Source organism: Tiliqua scincoides, chromosome 6, assembly GCF_035046505.1.
Source record: "Tiliqua scincoides isolate rTilSci1 chromosome 6, rTilSci1.hap2, whole genome shotgun sequence".
In the NCBI taxonomy this organism is placed as follows: Eukaryota; Metazoa; Chordata; class Lepidosauria; order Squamata; family Scincidae; genus Tiliqua; species Tiliqua scincoides.
In genome coordinates, this window is record NC_089826.1 from 70,656,525 (window position 1) to 70,678,819 (window position 22,295).

The 22,295-nt window shown below is 45.6% G+C and overlaps 1 protein-coding gene across 1 annotated transcript in view; it reads right to left on the reverse strand.

The window, feature by feature from the left end:
- Positions 1-16,004, reverse strand: part of LIMCH1 (LIM and calponin homology domains 1) — a 204,773-nt gene extending 188,769 nt beyond the window's left edge. The window contains exon 1 of the mRNA XM_066632917.1: positions 15,699-16,004. Coding sequence (XP_066489014.1) covers positions 15,699-15,803 — 105 coding nt within the window. The 5' untranslated portion in view covers positions 15,804-16,004. The remainder of the gene's footprint in view (positions 1-15,698) is intronic.
- Positions 16,005-22,295: the final 6,291 nt, after the last annotated feature.

Below are 22,295 nucleotides of genomic sequence, written 5' to 3' on the forward strand. Positions count from 1 at the left end.
AAGTACACCTGCTTTTGCTTAGCATTTTCCTGTGAGCATACAATGTCTTCATTCTCCAGATTTTCAGAGGTACAAGCAGATCTCCTGGGAGGGAACAATCATGTCCAGCAAAGGAACTTCTGTAAGCTGGTAAGTGATTGCAGACTTGATTACATTGGTTAAAAATGGATACTACTTGGCAAGACTATGACTAATTCCAGGAGCTTGGTCGTCTTTATTTTTAAACCTGCCCAGCCCCCTGCCTCATCCCACATTCACTCCTCTGTTCCTCATGGATTTGCAAGCTGCGCAGCTGCAATTTGCCAATCTCGAGCACACTGAATGCCAGAGATCACTGGGGAACAGCCGCTCCCTCCAGTTTTAGAAGCACCCTGCATGCCTAGGCAGTTAAAAACGTTAACCTCCAAGCACATTCTCTGGACTTAGCACTTTCAACAAGACCTACTAAAAGTGCTGCAATTTCAAACCTAAGGCTCCATGCAATGTAAACCTATAGGAAGCCAAAGTCAGCCTGCAGAGAGAAAATATAGCACTTATAATACACACGCCACTTCATTGCACCTACATAAGCAAAAAGAAGCCTTCAGGAGAGAGAGATATATTTGCAGTTTAAAAAAACAAACTCCACAGTATTATATGTCCACAGACTTTTGCACAAAAAACCATTAGGACAATCCACTCAAGGTGATTCACATGCACAAATCCCTGAGGTGGGAAATTGCACCCAGTAATATATATTAAGTGCTTCTGTACAGATGAACTTTAACCATCTTCCTACTATGAAACAAGCAGTCTGCACTGATCACTTGTGAGAAGGACAGAGTTCCATTACCCCTTTCCACCATCACTCCTACAAGACCTCAGTGATAGCCCCTTAGAATCATAGAGTTGGAAGGGACCTAACAGGTCATCTAATCCAGGGGTGCCCAATAAGTCGATCCCGATCTACCAGTCGATCGCCAGGCAAAATGAGTAGATCGCCAGGCAAAACACATTCTTGGGAGTGAGCCCCGCCCTGGGAGTGAAGCATCCCTGGGAGTGAGCCCCACCTGGGAGTGAGTAGTCCTGGAGTGAGTAGTCTACTGGGGCTGACTCATGAGTAGTCCTGGAGAGGAGCCGCTGGCAGGCTTCTCTCCCGTCCACGCATCCTGGGGATGACTTACCTTTCCCCTGTTTTTGCACTGGTACGTATGGAGATCTGCCCCCCCCCACTTCCATCTGTTGGTTCTGTGTGCAAGGGGTTTTGCACTGGTCTTGCTGTGATGCCTATATAGAGATCTTCCCTCCCTCACACCTTTCCCTTGTTTTTGCACTGGTCTGTATAGAGATCTGCTCCCCCCCCCCCACTTGTATTGGAATCGAGGAAGATCTGGTGGGGAGGTAGATGTGGTGTCAGCAGTGGCCCCTTTAAGGGTAAGGCCTGGGCATCCAGCAGAGTGTGCTGCACAGCTGCAGCCACTTGAAGGCAATAGGGCCCTCAGGGATATAAGAGCACCTGAGGCAGGAAGGGCTCCACTTATTTATGTGAGTCAGCCTTTTCCTACATGAAGACCTTTAAGTCCAAGTTCATCAGTTCCACCATGACTGATGAACATTTGGAAGTGTGCTTGAAGCTGGCTGTCAGCAGCTACTGTCCGGGCTATGTATCCTTGGCTGATTCACTTCAGTGCAAGTCATCAAAGTAAACTCAAGTAAATGTTTATAGTTAATTATGTTGTGTTGTGCAATATTGGCTCATGCGGTTATGCAAGGTACACCAACATACATTGTACACATAAATGTTATATGTTATGATGGTGTGAACATTGTAAAAAAACTCTAGTAGATCTCCGGGCCTTGCTGGGTTTCAAAGTAGCTCTCGAGTCAAAAAAGTGTGAGCACCCCTGATTTAATCCAACCCCCTACCTATAGTGGGAAATCTTCCTAGAGCTTCTCCAACAGGTGCTCAACAAGCCTCTGCTTGAAGATCTCCAGTGAGGGACAGTCCACTTCCTTCTCCAATCCGTTCCACTGCCAAACCGCCCTTAATGTCGGAAATTTTTTTTTCTGACATCCAATCTCTTCTCTTGCAGTTCGTACCCGTTGGATCTAGTTCTACTTTCAGAGGCAGTTGAGAACAAATGAGTCCCTTCTTCCATAATGGGCCACTTTATGGTCCAAAGCAGTAGACTTGGAACAGCACAAACCGCTTAGACATTTGCATGACACAAGAACTCAAAAGGTCAAGGGAATGAGAAGAATCAACACCAAAAACACTAGGGCAAGCATACTCTTCTGCTTCATTGTGGCATGTTTGGCAAAGTGGGGAACCCACATACTCTGAGAACTCCTGTCTCCATGCATAGCAGTTCCTTCCCTGATCAGACCTGCAAGCAGCTCCAGGGGAGAGTAGATAATTTGCTTACCCCAGCTAAGAAACTGGCATTTCTGCTCTAAAGCTATTTGTACTATGCTGATAAAAAACACAGCACTCAGGGATATCTCCAACATTTTTTGTGGATAAATTTTATTTTATAGCATTAGAAAAATGTACATCTATTAGCTTTACACTTCAAATCCACAGAACCAGGAAGTTTTAAGGCTAATTATATACACACCTTCTAAAGGTACCACTTTTTACTCTATGATTTGTGAAATGACTGGATTCATTGCCAATACATCTTAACTGCCATTACTTATTATGAATCCCAGTACAATCTTTTCTACTTCTTACAGATGTTTTCCAGAGAAAATATGTTTCCCCAACCTCTTAATCTTAACTTTTTCCACGAATCAACATGTTGGAAACAAAGAAAAAAAAAATGTTAGCACATGTGATCATTTACTTTTATTCTATTTTCACATCATATGGTTCACATTTAGCTTCTGATTATTTTCCTGGCTTTATTCATCATTTTATTAAAAAAAAAAACCAAACCCACACATCATACAACCAACATTGATCTAGCAATCGTTTGGTTGTTTACTTTAACTAGATGAAGATTTAGGCTGTAATTGTCAGACCATTCAGCCAGCAACATTCACATCAACAGGCTTCAGCTAATGGGGCAGGCCCACACGTTCTAAAATGAGCAAAGCTGCCTATACATTGTATCTTCCTACCCAGGGACATGCAGTGTGGGAGTTGCAGGTGAGCCACACCAGAGTCTTTTGAAAAGTACAGCCACCACTGCTGCCATGTGCGGTGTGCTAGCATGCACAACCCAAGCACTCTGAGCATGGATTAAGAGTGTCTGCACACCTCACACGGCAATGGCAACAGCAGCAACAGTTTTCAAAGGGGCAGCTCTGCCTCACCTGTCACTTCCACACTACATATCAAACATACATAAGACCTTTATTGGCAGAGATCACTACATATCACTGATTCTACCTAAGCGTCTTTACCCTCCCCTACCATCAACATATACATCAGGTGCCTGTTCCAAAAGCCACCATAAAATCAGACACAGTGTGCTTAAAACAAAGGGGGTAATTCTCGGAAAGCAGGCAGATGGAGTGCCAGGCCAGCGAGCTAAAGCATGTGAAAGGCACTCAGTCAAGCTCCAAGCAATAAAATTGAGTGGGAAGCACAGTATGAATCCGTGAGTACACAGTATGCAATTATCAGACAGTCAAAGCGCAACTGAGACTAGGATCTAGGCCTAAAACTCTAGGGAATGAGAGAGAGCACCAGAACCAAGACAGGCAGGAACATGGTACCTTGTTCTTCAGCGTATGTGAGCATGGATCTGCATGAAATACTGCTCATGCAAAGATCCAATCACTGGCCTGGGCACTTTTATCCAACGCCAGAAACAGCCCAAGACAACACCAACAAAATCCAAGAGGCAACTCCAGAGTGTGAAAAAAAAAGATGACAACAAAGTAACAAATAATGCTTTAATGATGCCTCAAAATCCTCTGCCCACGTAGCCAGCCTATGCATAAGGACAACAGAGGTAGTGACTTCCGGCAGAAGATTGGTAATCACGTCCATATGACCACTTGCCTCCACTACCCCTCCTTCTCCCACTTCCTGGATTGGAAAAGGAAGGAGGACAGAGAGGAAGAAGAAATTGGGAAGAAGAATGATGGGACAGAACAGATGCTTTTCATTCCCCTTTGCTCTCTTCACATGTTAACAGTTTTAACAAGTCATTACCAAGTACTACACTGTAAAAAATAAATAATTAAAAACATCATGTTTCAATATCTGAAACGACCAATGAAAGGAAAACAGAGACCTTTCCACACCAACAGGTCAATGATTTAATACTGTCTGCATTTTAAGAAAGAATAATTGGTCTTTCATTCATGCCATCTTTAGCTTATGCAGACTAGGAAAGCTATCAAATAGCAAAATTTATTTTTAAGACGGTCTCCAAGGATAGTATAATGGACAGCATGATCCCAGTAACATTTTTACTCTCAGGTACAAATCATCTGTCCCTTTAACATTTTTGCCCGGCCCGCAGGTGTACACATGTGGTGCCTGTTGCATACATGCAACACTGGGCAGAAATGGTTCAAAATCTAAAGTACTGCTCAGTCATACATTTTTCTCCCAAAATAAACATCATTTTTTTCACAAAATGTGCATAATTACAAGAGATTACTATGTCTGGGAGCTTGGGGATCTCTCTCTTTCTGCAGACTTCAACACAAACTTACTCTCTTCAGATAGTTTCTGTTAAGGATCTTGCTTCCAGTAAAATCCACAATTCAGCAGTAGAGATGGGTGCCTAGTATCCTTTCTTTCCAGGAAAGATTTCATTTCTACATGGTAATTATATGGCAATTCAGTTTATTACAAAAGAAAATACAGTATCTATAACCAGATATGTTCTTATGAGAAAATGAAAGTTCTCTGAAGAATCAAAAACCCCTTCTTAACAGTATTTGCACGTTATATTTTTCCACAAAACATTTTAAATTAGACATAAACACAGTACAATTCCATGCATGTTTACTCAGATGTAAATTCCACTGCTTTCAGTGAGGTTTACAGCCTAGTAAGGATGCTTAGGACCAAAGCCTTCCTTGCTTGCTTTTTGAAGATTTATGTGATCCCTTTGGGAAACTACCAGATATTTTTCATTCTAAGAAAAAATGTGATATATTAAGCATTGACACCAGTATTAGAAAAAAAAATCTGTAAACGAGCTACATAAAAGGATCGTGCAATCACTGTTAGTGGAAGCATCAAGCAATTAACATGGATGTCTTGTTGTGACCACAACCTCTGCCTATTTGGTGGAAGGGTTTTTACAACAATATATTGCTGGTATTTGAGGCCATAAAAAATTATGAGCCTCAAATTCAGTGACAGTTACTTTTGACATGCCATCCAAACTTATGCATGTTTACTCAGAATTAAATCCCAGAATTAAATGGGGCTTCCTCCCCAATCAAGTGTGCATAGGATTGTAGCCCAAAGCCACTGAAACAAGCTGAACAAGTTCACTGTAACTACACAGCAGCAAAAACAGTTGCTACAGTAGTTACTTGCCCATAAAGTACAGGTGTCCAACTGTACCCTCAGGTGATGCATTCCAGGCTCCCCACTGCGGATATGGAAACGGCAGCTATGGGGGAACCCTATCTCCATGCCCCACTGTGACCATTAACTTTGCTTTCACTCTTGCTGCCAAGGTTGAACATGTCTTGCTTTTACTGGTTGCTATAAGCATGGAACTTATAGGCAAGAAAGCCTGCAGACAGGACAAACAGGTAGGAAGCTTGCACACTAGAGGGGATGACTCAGAGAACGTTAACAGGAAGCTTCTGATGCAGCGGTGGAATCAAGGAGGCGTCCTGATCATGTGTAATGATCATCAATACCTAACTCTACATAGGACTGGGTTGTTGGGAATTACCACACATTGGATCAGGCTAATAAATTTCTGTCTGAAGAGGCTGCACTTGAATTTTAGGAGCACCTGCTAAGGAAATGAAAAACGGTAAAAAGCAATGGGAAAGTTGGTACCATACTGCAGTGGCATTGCCAGTGCATGCACTGTAGGGGCAGGTGACACACACACCCCCTACAGTGTGACACCCTTCCTTACTCACTGTTCCAATCAACGGTGGCCCAGGCCCGCTGGCACCTGGCACCTGGAAGTGCTTTGGCAATGACATGATGATGTCATTGTGGCGCCACCACTGAATTACTTCCGCTGTTCAGACACAGGGATGGGCAGCAGATTCCCTTCCCCTGCCAAAGGCAGCACGGGCCTCCGCTCAGCATGGGCTGAGGTGGCACACCTATCACTCTCCACCCAGGGTGTGGCACCACGGCGGACTGCCCCCTGCTTGTCACACTACTGGCATATTTGAAGCAGTGCAATCAGGCATAGGAGAGACTGTGATGGCATGGGCACCATCCAGTAGGGATCTGTGATATCAGCATAACTAGCATTTCCATAGCAAAATACAGTACATTCACAAGCTGAACTTCCTTGAGCAAGAATTGTCACTTTCCACCAACAACTGACAATTTGAATAACAGATATAGGAAGCATTGCCTAATACCAGCTGTTTTCAAACTCTCTAGAAGTTTGAAAACCGCTGTAAGTCCTTGCGGGGGCGGGGGGAGGCAGCAGGGGTGGGGGGAAGGCAGCGGCACGATCCCAAGGATCATGCCACTCAGGGGGCTGCAGGGGCTTGGGTGCACTTACCAGAGCCTCCTGTAGCCTCCTGGAGGTGCGGGGAGCCTCGTGCGACTGTCTGCAGGGCTCCACAAAGCTGCAAAAGTGAAAGTGGAGCGATCGCACTCCACTTCCAGTTTAGTGGAAGTGGAGCATGATTGCTCCACTTTCACTTCTAAAGCATTGGGGAGCCCTCCAGATGGTCACTCAGTGCTTCCCGCACCCATAGGAGGCTGCAAGAGGCTCTGGTAAGTGCACCCAAGCCCCTGCAGCCCCCTGAGCAGCACGATCCTGGGGACTGCGCTGCTGCCTCCTCCCTGCTTCCTGGCTGCCCCGGTCCTTTAAGGGGGCAGAGGCCAGGGCCCACAGACGCCCCAGTTTGAAAAGCCCTACCTTATACATATACAGAACACACACACAGATCAGCTGCTGAAGCAGCAGCACCTGGCCAGAGTATGATTACTACACAGTTCATCTGGGGGAACCAAAGTACTGTGTCTCAAATAGGAAAGCACCTTGGAAAGTGACCTTATAAAGAAGGAAGGATTATTTTCTTGGAAGGTGTGGTTGGTCTCCACTGAACAGTTATTAGAGGCAGAATTACATTACTCACTTTTGCTAACCACCTGGTCTTGTCTACAATCATTAGTGCCATCTTTTTTTTAACCATCCTTCCAGTCTTAAGGGGGAAATATGCAAACTCCAGAAGTAACTGCACTGAAGTGTCTTAAGAGCCAATTCTTTTTTCTTACGCTTTTAAGACAAGTAAGGCCCTAATACACACATCCCTTTTAGCATTTATTCCAGTTTGAAAACAGAATCTTACAAAAGTCAATGCACTGACTTGTGACTATTTTCTAGGCCAGTTGTATGACTAGTTTTTCCCCAAACTCATGCAGCATGACCACTGTCCAGTGAGAGTTATGTACACTTAAGTCCTATTGAAGTCAGTTGGGATTAAAGGTGCTTATCTCTATGCTAGATTGTAGAAGCATGACTCAAATCTCAAAAAAGGTCAACAGAAGTTTTTCCGTAGACACCAGTAAACTTTGGTGTGGGCCCAAGAATGTATATTTTTGCCAGCACCTGTCTAATGTCTGTTGACGCAATGGATCTTCAAATGGAAACACAACAATGCAAAATAAAAAGTGCTTCCTCATATGCAATTTTACAGCTGAACATACAGTTCCTAAACAGCAAACAAAAAAATGATCAGAAATTTAAGAGCTATTTATCTTTACTGTATGATAATCCATCTGCTAGGACTGGGATGAATGCTGCAATATCTTTCAATATTTAGTTAAAATGGGGAATCTCAACGTCAAGAATGTCAAATTCTTCCCTGCATTAAAGATCTGCATTAAGGAGCCATTTACCACAGCTGCGAGGTGTGAAATAACTGAGCATATAAGGTTTGGGAAATATGCATTTAAAATATCCTTCTGTGCTGACCACATTGCATTATTGTTTGGGAATCAAGAAAACTCCATAGTAACTGTGGTAACACAGTCACATGGGGACTTTTTACTACTTGCCCTCTTTAGCACCTTTTCCAGTTCTACAATATCCTTCTTGAGGGGTGGCCAGGAACAAGCCAAAGCCTCCTGGCACTTGAGGTGATGTGCCAGCCTCTGCATGTACCATTTCCTTGACTGGAAAAGAAAGAGAGGGAAATTGATGGCACTAATGAAGACCAAATCTGCCTACAGAACCAAGATATTCACATTTCTAGGGATGAATAAATGACATGAATTCCTTGCCTGCCCATGCATATACATTCACAAGTTCAATATTACCCTGGTATTCCCGTCAAACAGGTTCATTTAGTAACTCTTACAACTATTCTCTCACACACGTCTTCATTTGCTTTGTGCAAGAAGTGTATCAACTTAACTTCCATGTAACATCAGATAAAAATGTCTCAGTAGCCAGTGATGTACAGGTGTCCCCCGTTCATTTGACAAGTTAGGGACTGGAGCAGTGGTGAAAAGTGGAAATGGTTGAAAAGCAGAAGCCAGTCTTTTTTTAGTTTACAAATGTTGCTTCCAATGCTTTTTTAGCTAGCAAAACACTACGTAAGATCAGAACCACATGAGTCAGAGTTAACGAAGCATTTCTTAACTAGCACAGCATTTAAAGTTCAAAGAGACATAGGCCCAGTCCAATCCAACTTTCCAGTGACGGTGCAGCCACAATGCACCTTGAAGGGAACAAATGTTCCCTTACCTGGAGGAGGCTTCCATGACTGCCCCCTCACTGCAGGATGTAGTATGTGTCCCATTGGCACGGCTGCATTGGTGCTGGAAAATTGGATAGGATTTGGCCATAGTCCCTACAAATGCCACTTGAGGGTGGAGGAAGGTCCAGACGTGGATGACCCAATTCCCTAAGTGTATCAATGTGGCCCAGGGCCCTAGCAGGCTAGGATGAAGGGCATGACAGGATGAAGGACACCCCAAATCTGCTGCTGTCCCATTACCTGTGCTCAATGCAAGCCGCATCATTCACTTTGCAGCTGGCCCAGCCCTGTACTTATTGTCTGCATACTGTTTTCTGCATGGAGGTGCTCTCTTTGTACAACAATTTTCACTTTTGAGGCAACTCTCAGTAATAGTTAGCATGCTGACCCACATGACAAACCTCAGGCCAACCAGCTTCTGATTCAGTACAAGTTATCTCCATGAAAACACATGCCAATTCTTCCTGTAAGATCTTACTGCTTTTTTTCAGCTAATACCTACCACACAGGAAAGCAGACTTAAATGCAAAGTGTGATGGCGAAAGGACCACAGAACTTGTTTGCTGTTGTCTTGCAGCTATTAAGGAAGCATTCTTATCCACTGCCAAAGTTCCTAAGGAATGCAAAGCCAACCTTAGAGTAACAAACATCAACAAAAGCTCCAACAACAAGGATATGACATGACAATAAGACAAGAATAGGGGGTGTGATCGCCTGAGATAATAGTGCCTCCAAGGATTAATCAGGCACCAAGTGCAATTTTATTACTGTATTATCTTCCTATTAATCTGCCATACAAATAACAATTTTCACAGATGCTCTTTCAAGCCAGCCATAATTTTAATCTTAACAAAAGTTACACACACAGATACATCTTTCTTCCAGTATTTTTGCTTCAAAGTTACAAGGCACTTCATTACACACTCTAAGCCCAGCGTGCTTTGGAGAATCTCTCCCCATGCCCCATGACCTGAGGGAAATGCCTTAGAAATAACATCTGTGAAGGCTGGGGAAGTCCCCTTTCCTCATTTGTTACAGTTTCACAGAAGTGTCTTCCAAGGAGAACCAAACTCTGCATGACTGCAAGCCTGTTCAGGAAGCAAATGAACCACTTTCTTTACATAATATTCTTTGGGTTCAGAATGAACTGCTTTTAGCTGATTTTTAACAGGTCATAGAGTATATTGTTTATAGGAGATGTTTTAATTATATATTAGGAACTGTTTTGTTTGGTCTGCTTTTAATTATACAAGCAGGACCCATATCTGCAGGCATCAGTTCTGAATCCCCCCATACAGAACCCACAAATATGGGGGAATGATATGAAAATAACAGCCCCTCCCTCACACACTTGTTACATTACCTTCTTTTTTGTGTAGTTGCGCTGGAAGCACATGTATTTCTTGCTTTCAACTTGCTTTACACATAAGCTAGGTGACATGCAGGCAACAAGGGAGACTAACTGAACATTAACAGGAACTTAAATTCAGCTAATAGGACACTGGATCCGTGGATAAGGTGGCTCATTGTATATTATGAACTGATTTAAAATTAAAATGCTATGTAGAGTGCTTTGATAAATATGAGATGATTTATAAATGTAGAGAGGGTTGATAAATCCAACCCTCTCTACGTGCAGAGAGGCACCTCCAAAAATGCATTGTAACTCTACCTCCCTTCCAGCCCCCACATGCTAGCCTTGAGCTGGACATGCTGTAATGTGGTTCGCCATTCCTGATGACTCAAGAGCTTCCTGCATTCAGTGGCCCACTGCCTCCCAGCCCATGCACAGCACCAGAACTGCTCATGCTAGCTGTATGTGGAGGTACAGCAGACTGCTGCATGCATGGAAGTAATGTAAAGGCCTTAGCTTGCCAAGAATGTCCAGGTGCATTGAAGCAAGCACACAACATTATGGGAGGAGAAGGGAAGAGTTACATTACATTCTATGAAGGAGACCCCCATCAGCATTCTGCTTTCCATCTGGAGGGTCGTGCCCCAAGCACAGTGGGATGATTGATTTGGTTGTAGTAGCTCCACTATACTTTTCCAAGGCTGACAAATTCTTTCCATGAAACTGAGATGCATTCATTGAAAGGAGAGACATACAGTCCTTTCAATAATGCAGGCTGCATTAAAGAAAAGCCTCACATTGTAAGTGCACTTATTTTAAGATCTTCTTGTTACCAATACGGCCTACTAAAAAAAAAAAATCAGCAGAATATATGTAAAGGACGACAATCTGGTTTCTGCTGTCACAACTTCCTTAGTTAGTTGGCAACCTTCAGTCTCGAAAGACTATGGTATCGCGCTCTGAAAGGTGGTTCTGGAACAGCGTCTAGTGTGGCTGAAAAGGCCGATTCGGGAGTGACAATCCCTTCCACACTGGGAGCAAGTGCAGTCTGTCCCTGGTCTGTCTCCCTGGCTATGGGCCTTCCTTCTTTGCCTCTTTGCCTCAGATTGTTGGCCAAGTATCTCTTCAAACTGGGAAAGGCCATGCTGCACAGCCTGCCTCCAAGTGGGCCGCTCAGAGGCCAGGGTTTCCCAACTGTTGAGTTATTGTACCCTGTATTAAGCAGGTCCTAATACAGACCTAGTCAGCAAATGAAAATAATGCCCTACCATCATGTTAACTTGCTGGTTCTTGTCGCAGTTTCCTGCTTCACAATACAAGGCTATCATGTTATGCTTATCCTGTAAAGAAACATAGAATTCAAGAGCCAGACCCATCACATTAACTAATTAAGGCTGTATGTACATGGAGCAAGTTGCACCTGTCTGGACTGCCCATACAACCATGTCTGCACAAGTGTAGACTGGGATCACCCACCTATTTATCTTGGGGGAGGATCCTATCTGCACCAATTAGTAAAGAGGATTGCAGGAAGTGGGTGAATTGGTTCAGGACCATGGCGAGAGGAAAGCATTAAAGCCCCTCCGCCCTCTACCATATTCCTATTTCAGGCTGGGGGCCCCACATGAGCTGTTTACACAAGAAATATACAGAGTCAAACCACATACTGAAAGTAACATGCTATTTGAGCCTAAAAGAACTAGGGAAAACACTAAGAAGAGAAAGCTTAGCTTTGTTACTGAAACCATCTCATTCTTATTTACCATAATACAAAGAAAAGATAAATCCCTGTATGTAACATGCTAATGCAGTGAAACTTAAGCTTCACTAAAGCTGATACTGTATTAAGTGCTATATTCATTTCTAACTGAAATGGCTAAAACTCCCAAGACCACAAGAATTTGCCTTTCAGCAGGTCCAAGACAAACTGTACAGTTATATCTAAGTACTCATTGCCTTTTTATTTGTCTCACAAATGTGTGGTATTTAGCACCAAAATTTAAACCAAGCAAAAGAGCTAATTAAAATTCCAAAATGAAAATCCAGCTCAGTGGCCCACCCCCAATAGTCCAATGCCCTCTGAAGGACCAGTCTGGCCAGACTGTCCTCTCCATATCAGGCTACCTGTCTCAAGACAGTTTTACCTCTCTAGGGACAAATGGGTCTATCTAAACTCAGAGATAAGACATGTGCGATAGTTATTAGATTAATATCTATTTTAAGGCTAGCCTAGTTCAGCTAACTATTATGTTACATCTTACATATCCCAAAACCAAGTGGGCAGTGACATGCAACCCTCAAGGCACACTTGACATTTCAGAATCTTTGGCAAACCTTTGCTCCATTTTAAAAATGTGAAGGGTCTCTAAGCCCTCCTGGATGCATAGTGTAATAAGATACAGAAGCAAATATCAAGAAGCTCAGATTGGTCATATATTGTAATTCTTACAACCAAACAAATTTGGTTCCATGTCATCATTACTAAGTGGTGCCCATCCTTTTGGTGGGCATGCATTATGCTCATGATCCATTTCCTGATTGGCTCTCATCGGAAACAAATTGCCCATTTTTGGTCTAAACTGTGTGTTTTTCTATAATTGGAGAATTCATTTGGCCAGATCACGTTTCCATCACCGTTAAGATCTGAACTGCAATGGGAGGTACACTCACTTCGGAGTAAGTTTCATTAAATTCAGTGGGGCTTAACTCCTGAGCTAACACACATTGGCTCGGACTGTAAATTCCTTTCATCAGGACTTATCAGTTGTTGACAAAAGAAGCTGTCACACTGTAGTAAACACATAAAAAGCTCCTGCATCCTTAAAGACCTTGCTGACAGGTCCTTTAAATCAATCACACAATAAATCCTCATGCTTATCAATCAAAAGTAGCCTTCTTTCCCTGAGCACTGTGAATTCAGGCATCATTATAGCCCATGTCATCAAAAAGTCATGCATCAGGAAAACAGAGGGCCAAGCTACATGCAAAAGGGGTAGATGCATTAGCTTAATCACACATCTGCCTCATTCCTAAATGAAGGGCAAAGCAGTCTAATTTTGACATTAAAGCAGATACACACCTTCTCTCACCTCCCTACCAACCACCACACCAACTACTTTTGTCCTAGACCCAATAAGGAAAGTGGGCTTGGCTGGGAGAAGGGTACCTGGGACAACAGAATGCAGGAAAATGAGGCAGGGAAAGGTTCAGCTCCCTGACCCATGTGCCCTTTTCAATACTGAAATCAGACCCATACCATTACTCTGTATATTAACAGGTAAGAGATATGACATGGTGCTGAATTTGGCACCAAGAGGCTGAATTGTCAAAATACATCTCAATCTGTTTTATGTCTGTTAAGTTTTATAGTTTATTTATGTGTTTTAAAAGTTATGCTTTGTATCCTTTTTGGGGAGGACTGAAAGACTGGATACAGTGTAAGTTTCTTACACACACACACCCCAACAGTGATTGGGTTGTATCCTAACTCCCTTTTCCAAAAACAGAAGACATTTCCATTTGTGCAGGGATGGGAGAAGATTCCTCTCTCTTTTACCCTGCAGCCCTCTGTACACTATATAGTCCAATCGGATCAATCAACCCTTTAGGGTGGATTTAGGGGGGAAGGCGCAGGGGGTTGTTATTCTGAGGAAGGGCCAAGTAAGTCCTTTTGCACAAGCTTCCTTCTACTCACTCTACTTATGACACAAGTCACCATCTTTCTGGGTCCACAGATACAAATAACATATAAATGTGTGCCTATAAAGGTTACACAGAACTCTTTTTCAAGAAGAATGAGAAGGCAGCCATTACTCCATCACTAACACCAATCTGTAACCACTTCTGGTAGATATGCTAGATAGTCTCAAAAGCTTGCAGGTATTACAACTATATTTCAAAGAGCAACCACCAAACCACCACCACCACTTTAGTTGTCAGGTGTTTCCATTTAAGTCAGTAGCTGCCACTTTACCCAAAGAGTTTTATGTAGGTCTGAAGTTTGAGCATACTTTGAACAGAGTAATTCCAACATTAAGAACATAACATAAGAAGAGCCTCACTAGATCAGGCCAAAGGCCCATCCAGTCCAGCTTCCTGTATCTCACAGTGGCCCACCAGATGCCTCTGGAAGCACATAAGAGATCCACATCCTGGTGATCTGCATCCAGCATTCTGAGGTAGCCTAAAATCAGGAGGTTGCACATACCCATCATAGCTTATAATACGTGATGGACTTTTCCTCCAGAAATCTGTCCAATCCCCTTTTAAAGGCATCCAGGCCAGATGCAATCACCACATCCCATGGCAATGACTTCCATTACACAACTACCCTGCCCAATTAGTGAACCCCCAACAGGTTAAATCAATACAGTATTGCCCAAATCAACCCAGCAAAACTAAACAGATGCACAGAGATGCTCATTCTGATCATTCAGGGGAGCAGGAGGGAGCTATTTTTATGACACAGTGGTAGTGAAGACAACATTACACCAGCTGAAATGATCTGTTCTCTCCACGTGCGTCAAGTTCCGTCTCATTTTCCATTATCTTGCTCCCTCCTCCTCATCCTCAGCTAAAGCATGTGCCCTTCACCACTGGAACCTGTCTGGATCCCCTTCTTAGGGTACAAAAATTGGGAGGGGGCAGTGTCTGCTCCAAAATTGCAAATACCTTCTCCAAGGAATATGACAGATATTTCTATCATGCCTCTTGTTGATGACCCTTCATTTCAATTCATTCTACTGGGGGGAGGGAGAGAGAAATGCGATTAAGAGATTAAAAGGAGTAGAGGGGAGTCAGCAACCAAAGGAAGAAAAGGCAGATGGGCAAAAGGAAAGAGAAGCATCCCCCTCCCTCCAGATGCCTAACGACATTGGCCAACCCTAGTTCAACCTGCTGCTGCAGCTCTTCCATTCTCATGTACAACTCCTGCAAAGGGCTACATTTTGTGCACCAATTGCAACTCTACACCGTCTAAGGGGAACTAAGGGCACACAATCCTATGCTCCTCTACTCAGAGGTAAGTCCCAGTGTCTTCAGTGGTGCTTACTCTCAGGAAAGGGTGTATATGACTGCAGCCTAAGAGGTGGGAGGGGGGCGTGGAGAAAGGCAGCGCCTGGCTCCCCAATCCGATTGGCACGCGACCATGGTGGATCGCTAGCCAGACACTGCAGTGGGATCTAAAGGATGGGAGATGATGGAGGAGCAATTCTGGGGGAGCCTAGGGCTGCAATCCTACCCAGTTACCAGGGAGTAAGCCCCGCTGACCATAATGGGACTTACTTCTGAGTAGACATGCACAGGACTGGGCTCTGAGGCTGCAATCCTACCCACACTTACCAGGGAGTAAGCCCCGTTGACTATAATGGGATTTACTCCTGAGTAGACCTGCCTAGGATGGGGTGGTGAAAGCTGGTGCAGGAGGCGGGGAGGGGGGTTAACCACCCGTTTCAAGCTGCCCAGGGTGGCCCCTTACCTCGATCCACTTCTGAGCTTCGGCCAAGGCGGGTGCAGCCTGGGGGGCGTCTTGCAGAGGCTGGCTCGGCTGCTCCTGCGCCAGATCGATGCCCGGACTGGCCATCTGCACAGACTACCTGCGTCCCCGCCGCAGGAGGCGAGGCTCCGGCTAACGGGCTCTCCTCCAGCAGGCAGCCAAGGAGAAGCCGGAGGCCGCTGGGTCTGCCTGCTTCCTGCTGCTGCGGGAGAAAGGGGGAGGCGACCGCTTGCAGCCCAGCCGGCGGCAGCCGCGGTTACTGCCGCTTCGTGCATGCGGTCACCTCCTTGCTGGCGTCCCGGTTCTCCCCCTCCTGCGCCCAGCCGGCTGCAGCCCTGCCTCGCCTCGCCCCCCTCCCACCAGCCTCCTCTCTTGCAGTGGCTAAAAATAAAGCTGGAGACGTTGCTCCAGCCCTGCAAATGCCCGGGCCAGGCTGCCTCCTCGCCGCCGCCCCCCAGTGGGAGAGCCTGGCACGTGAGCTCATGGCTGGGCTCTGGGGCCAGAACCGGGGGGGGGGCTGAGCGGGAGCTCCCTGGGCAAGCCTCGGGGAAATTCCCCCCTGCAAATGTCCCTGCACCCCAGAAACACAAGGCAAGTTAGATTTGGGCTTCCTGGCAGCAAACCCATTTCCCCAGATTGGCAGGTGGGTGGGGAGGCAGGGCGAGGTAGAGCCTCCCCACCAAAACCATGCACACAGCGAGGAGGGAGGGAGCGCAGAGCTTGGGTTGTGAGTGCTTGGGCGCCTCACAGGGCAGTGGCGCTTCTCAAAGGACTCCAGGGAGGCTCTGCCTCACCTGCCTGCCTCCCCACCCACCACACTTCCCTGAGTGCTTGCATACCTCACACAGCGGTGGCGCTTTTCAAAGGACTTCTATGGGGAGGCTCTGCTTCACCTGCCCACTTCACACCCCAGCTGATGTTTCGTTGTTGTTTTGACCAAGAGCAGAGGGGACTGAGGATTTGAGCACAGGAAAGGAGCTGAAGGCACTGCTTAGGCCAGCAATTTTTAACCACTGTGCCATGGCACATTGGTGTGCTATGAATGGTCCACAGCTGTGTCATGCAGTGACATTCCTAAGGGGGGCAAATGCTCCAAGGTGCCATGCCTGCAGGGGCAGTGCCACCTTCCTCATTCGGAGACTGCCGCAGGAGTCTGGAAGAGAGTCATTTGTTAGTAGGGCCATTGGGGGATGTGAGCCCCCAGCCAGCAGTGTGGTGAGCCTTGTCAATTGTCAAAAAACCTAATGGTGTGCCTTGACAATTTTAGTGCCTTTTCAGTGCGCCATGAGTTGAAAAAGATTGAAAATCCCTGACTTAGGCCTTTCCCCTCTGGGAAAGCCCGTTTTTTCATTCTAAATCTGTACCACAGCTGCTTGCAGCTATCATGTGAAATGCCCCTCACCTAGTTTAACTAGGCTAGTTAGGCCATTAGTCCATCTGTCCCTGCACTCTATTTTGCCAGGCAGTGACTTTCCAGAATCTCAATTTCCTGGCCTTGCTACCTGAGATCCTTTTAGCTGCAGATTCCGGAGGCCTCTGCATACCAAGCACATACCTGCCTGCTAGTAATGTGCTAATAATGATCATTCCTTCTCATGGAAAGGACAGAAAGTATAGCATTCCTGAACAGTTAAAACATAAGAACATAAGAACAGCCCCACTGGATCAGGCCATAGGCCCATCCAGTCCAGCTTCCTGTATCTCACAGCGGCCCACCAAATGCCCCAGGGAGCACACCAGATAACAAGAGACCTCATCCTGGTGCCCTCCCCTACATCTGGCATTCTGACTTAACCCATTCCTAAAATCAGGAGGTTGCGCATACTCATCATGGCTTGTACCCCATAATGGATTTTTCCTCCAGAAACTCGTCCAATCCCCTTTTAAAGGCATCTAGGCTAGACACCAGCACCACATCCTGTGGCAAGGAGTTCCACAGACCGACCACGCGCTGAGTAAAGAAATATTTTCTTTTGTCTGTCCTAACCCGCCCAACACTCAATTTTAGTGGATGTCCCCTGGTTCTGGTATTATGTGAGAGTGTAAAGAGCATCTCCCTATCCACTCTGTCCATCCCCTGCATAATTTTGTATGTCTCAATCATGTCCCCCCTCAAGCGTCTCTTTTCTAGGCTGAAGAGGCCCAAACGCCGTAGCCTTTCCTCATAAGGAAGGTGCCCCAGCCCCGTAATCATCTTAGTCGCTCTCTTTTGCACCTTTTCCATTTCCACTATGTCTTTTTTGAGATGCGGCGACCAGAACTGGACACAATACTCCAGGTGTGGCCTTACCATCGATTTGTACAACGGCATTATAATACTAGCCATTTTGTTCTCAATACCCTTCCTAATGATCCCAAGCATAGAATTGGCCTTCTTCACTGCCGCCGCACATTGGGTCGACACTTTCATTGACCTGTCCACCACCACCCCAAGATCTCTCTCCTGATCTGTCACAGACAGCTCAGAACCCATCAGCCTATATCTAAAGTTTTGGTTTTTTGCCCCAATGTGCATGACTTTACACTTACTGACATTGAAGCGCATCTGCCATTTTGCTGCCCATTCTGCCACTCTGGAGAGATCCCTCTGGAGCTCCTCACAATCACTTCTGGTCTTTACCACTCGGAAAAGTTTGGTGTCGTCTGCAAACTTAGCCACTTCACTGCTCAACCCTGTCTCCAGGTCATTTCTGAAGAGGTTGAAAAGCACCGGTCCCAGGACAGATCCTTGGGGCACACCGCTTTTCACCTCTCTCCATTGTGAAAATTGCCCATTGACACCCACTCTCTGCTTCCTGGCCTCCAACCAGTTCTCAATCCACGAGAGGACCTGTCCTCTAATTCCCTGACTGTGGAGTTTTTTCAGTAGCCTTTGGTGAGGGACCGTGTCAAACGCCTTCTGAAAGTCCAGATATATAATGTCCATGGGTTGTCCCGCATCCACATGCCTGTTGACCTTTTCAAAGAATTCTATAAGGTTCGTGAGGCAAGACTTACCCTTACAGAAGCCATGCTGACTCTCCCTCAGCAAGGCCTGTTCGTCTATGTGTTTTGAGATCCTATCTTTGATGAGGCATTCCACCATCTTACCCGGTATGGATGTTAGGCTGACCGGCCTATAGTTTCCCGGGTCCCCCCTCTTTCCCTTTTTAAAAATAGGCGTGACATTTGCTATCCTCCAATCTTCTGGCACCGTGGCCGTTTTGAAGGACAAGTTGCATACCTTAGTCAAGAGATCTGCAACTTCATTCTTCAATTCCTTAATAACCCTTGGGTGGATGCCATCAGGGCCCGGTGACTTATTGATCTTTAATTTATCAATGAGGTCTGAAACATCTTCTCTTTTAACCTCTATCTGACTTAACTCCTCGGTCAGGAGGGGCCGTTCGGGCAGCGGTATCTGCCCGAGGTCTTCTGCCGTGAAGACAGATGCAAAGAACTCATTTAATTTCTCTGCCATCTCTAAGTCTCCTTTTATCTCCCCTTTCCCTCCCTCACCATCCAGAGGGCCAACCGCTTCTCTGGCGGGTTTCCTGCTTCTAACATATTTGAAGAAGCTTTTATTGTTCCCCTTAATGTTGCTGGCCATGCGTTCCTCATAGTCTCGCTTGGCCTCCCATATCACCTTCTTACATTTCTTTTGCCACAGTTTATGTTCCTTTTTATTCACCTCATTAGGGCAAGACTTCCATTTACGGAAGGAAGCTTCCTTGCCCTTCACAGCCTCTCTAACTTGGCTGGTTAGCCATGCGGGCACCCTCCTGGATTTAGTGGAACCCTTCTTTCTTTGCGGTATACACCTCTACTGGGCCTCTATTACTGTTGTTTTAAGCAGCCTCCATGCACTCTGGAGAGATTGGACTCTTTTTACCCTCCCTTTCAACCTCCTTCTAACCAGCCTCCTCATTTGAGGGAAGTCCGCCCGTCGGAAGTCAAGGGTTTTTGTTAGAGATTTGCCTGGTATTCTTCCCCCAACGTGCACGTCAAAACGGATCGCAGCATGATCACTGTTCCCCAATGGCTCAGTAATGTTTACATCTCTAACCAGGTCCTGCGTACCGCACAAAATTAAATCCAGAGTCACCTGTCCTCTGGTGGGCTCCGTGACTAGCTGATCTAAGCCACAGTCATTTAGCACGTCAAGAAATCCGGTTTCCTTATCGTGACCAGAACACAAATTGACCCAGTCAATATGAGGATAATTGAAGTCCCCCATGATTACAACCCTGTCCCTCCTTGTCACCTCCCTGATCTGTTTCCTCATTTCAAGGTCCTGTTGGTAGGTACCTGTTTCCTAAGTAGGAAAACTAGGAAAGGAAAACTAAGTAGGAAAACTAGGCTGGTACCTGTTTCCTAAGTGTTCCTTTTTCCTTTCCTTCTAATAAAATGTCTTTATACTATGGGAAACGGTACTCCAGTCGATAAATACAGATTTCAGTACCTGCAGTTGCCAGTTGCACCTGAGCCTTCAAGAGTCACTGTGGTGCATTCAGTGACATTCCTTTAAATTATGATTATCCTTTAAATCATTAAAACATTTAGAGTACAGTATGTTTCTCCATTGCAGTAGATACAGCCAAGGTGACTTACATGCCAGTTAAAAATGATCAACCTAAACAATAACAAGAGTGCAGATAAAGCCACAAATGAGCCAATGGGGAAAAAAATGAAAAGTTGACCAGGCCAAAGGCCTGCAAAGGCTTTGGGCAGTGTCAACAAGTCATCAAGATTGGAGCCAGATGAATCTTCCCAGCAGGGCCAGCATTCCATAACTGGGATACAGTAAGATGGAAGGCCCTCTTATGTGTTCCCACCAATTTTTGATGGTAGCAGGACAAGCAAATATACCTCCTCAGCTGACCTGAATGAGTGGACAAGCTTCTTCTAAGGCAGTCAGTGTGTCCTCCCAAGAGGGGATTAGGAGAGTCTCTTGAGATAACACCTTTTACATCATCAACGGCCAACTTTTTATCACAAGTCCAAAATATGAGTGAATACCACTCTAGTGTGTGCTACAGTGCTACATATGGTGTGGTTTGAGACAAGAAGCCAGCTTGAGCATCTCACATGGCATTACTGAAATCCTCCCTGCCACTGAACTTTCTACATTCAAAATAATTTTTTTTGAAAGAACAGCACAGTTAATGCAAGCCCCCAACTGCAACCTCAAGTAAGGTTTTCTCAGCTGCTGTTTGTGAGAACTAGAGCCATATAACATGGGCAGTGCAACCCCTAACACACACATCCCTGAGCCGGTTCAAGTCCCTTGCACAAGTTCCCAAGTGTCACAATGTCCCATAAAGCACACCTGTGGCTACTCAGGAGCAAGCTAGGCCAGAGCACATGCTGGCCTAGCACCACCAGACCTGCACCAGGAGATGGTAAGTTTGGGCAGACAGGACAGGGAGCTGGAAAGGATGGCGGGAGGGTGGGACAGAGGTGGGGAAGGGGCATTTTAGAGTGGGTGAGGATAGTCCAGGAGGTGGATTGGGCCCAGGAGGGAGGTGGGACAGTCAGGCTAGATCCTAAACCCTGGCCCCAGCCTTACCAGCATTACATGGACTGCTCAGATTTGCACTCGTGAAATAATGGGCACATATCTGAGTAAGTGTGCAATCTGGTTGCTGTGCAACAAGGTAAGGGAATAAAATCCCCTTAGTCAGAATTGCACCCAAGCCAAGTTGTGCCCAAGCCTACCTTGTGTTGGATAGCACGCAGGCATTCCAGCCTGCCTGTTCCAGCGCAAGTTAGGATTGAGTATTTCAAGTGTTTTTTTCGACCTAACCAGTACAGTTTTTCTTTAATTAATAGCAATTGGATAACAGTCCCTCTGCAAACTGGGATTGTGGTGGGACAGGGCGCTTTAATCCTAGTCCCTTCCGCAGTCCCCGTCTGCAAGAGGCCTGATCTGGCTGCCGTTTTGCCCCCATTGGCATCAAGCACATGCTTAACAAACACAGAGCTGCTCCAAACAACTATTTGGCCCTAATATTCAGGCAGTGCTCAGTATAGGCAGCAAGCCCAGAACTGATCTCTCAGTAGTGAGAGACTCGAGAATCTCTCATCTCGAGAATCTCGAGATGTTCAGCTGAAAGGATTTCAGTGACAGCAGGATTAGGCCTTGTTTAGCCTTGCCAGTGCTGAACCTGTTTCCCTTTCAGCCATGCGCCAGACAGTAGCTCTGCTTCCCTGTTGCTATGGAAACAGGCCTAGTGGTGGCTTTTTTTTTTTTTTTTTACTGCCATCTGCCTGTGGATTTGCTCAGCTTTTATTAAGCCTGAATAGAAAGGTTTTACCTCTTCTGACCAACATTGTAGCTCTCTCAGGTGGCAAGACAGCGCATACATTCCAGGGGAAAGGAGGCAGAAAGGCTATCTTTCTGAATTCCTGTTCCCTCTATGGCCAGAGCATGGAGTAAGGTTGCAACAAAGACCTGGTTCTTCAGAAACATAACAAAATAATGTGGCATGAGTTCCAGCCTAGTAATATGTTGCAGCCAGTTCCTAGGAGAGGGGTAACTTGTACCAGGGCCCAGGTTCAAAAAAAGGGGCCCAGGAGCCAATGGAGAAGGCCCAGAAA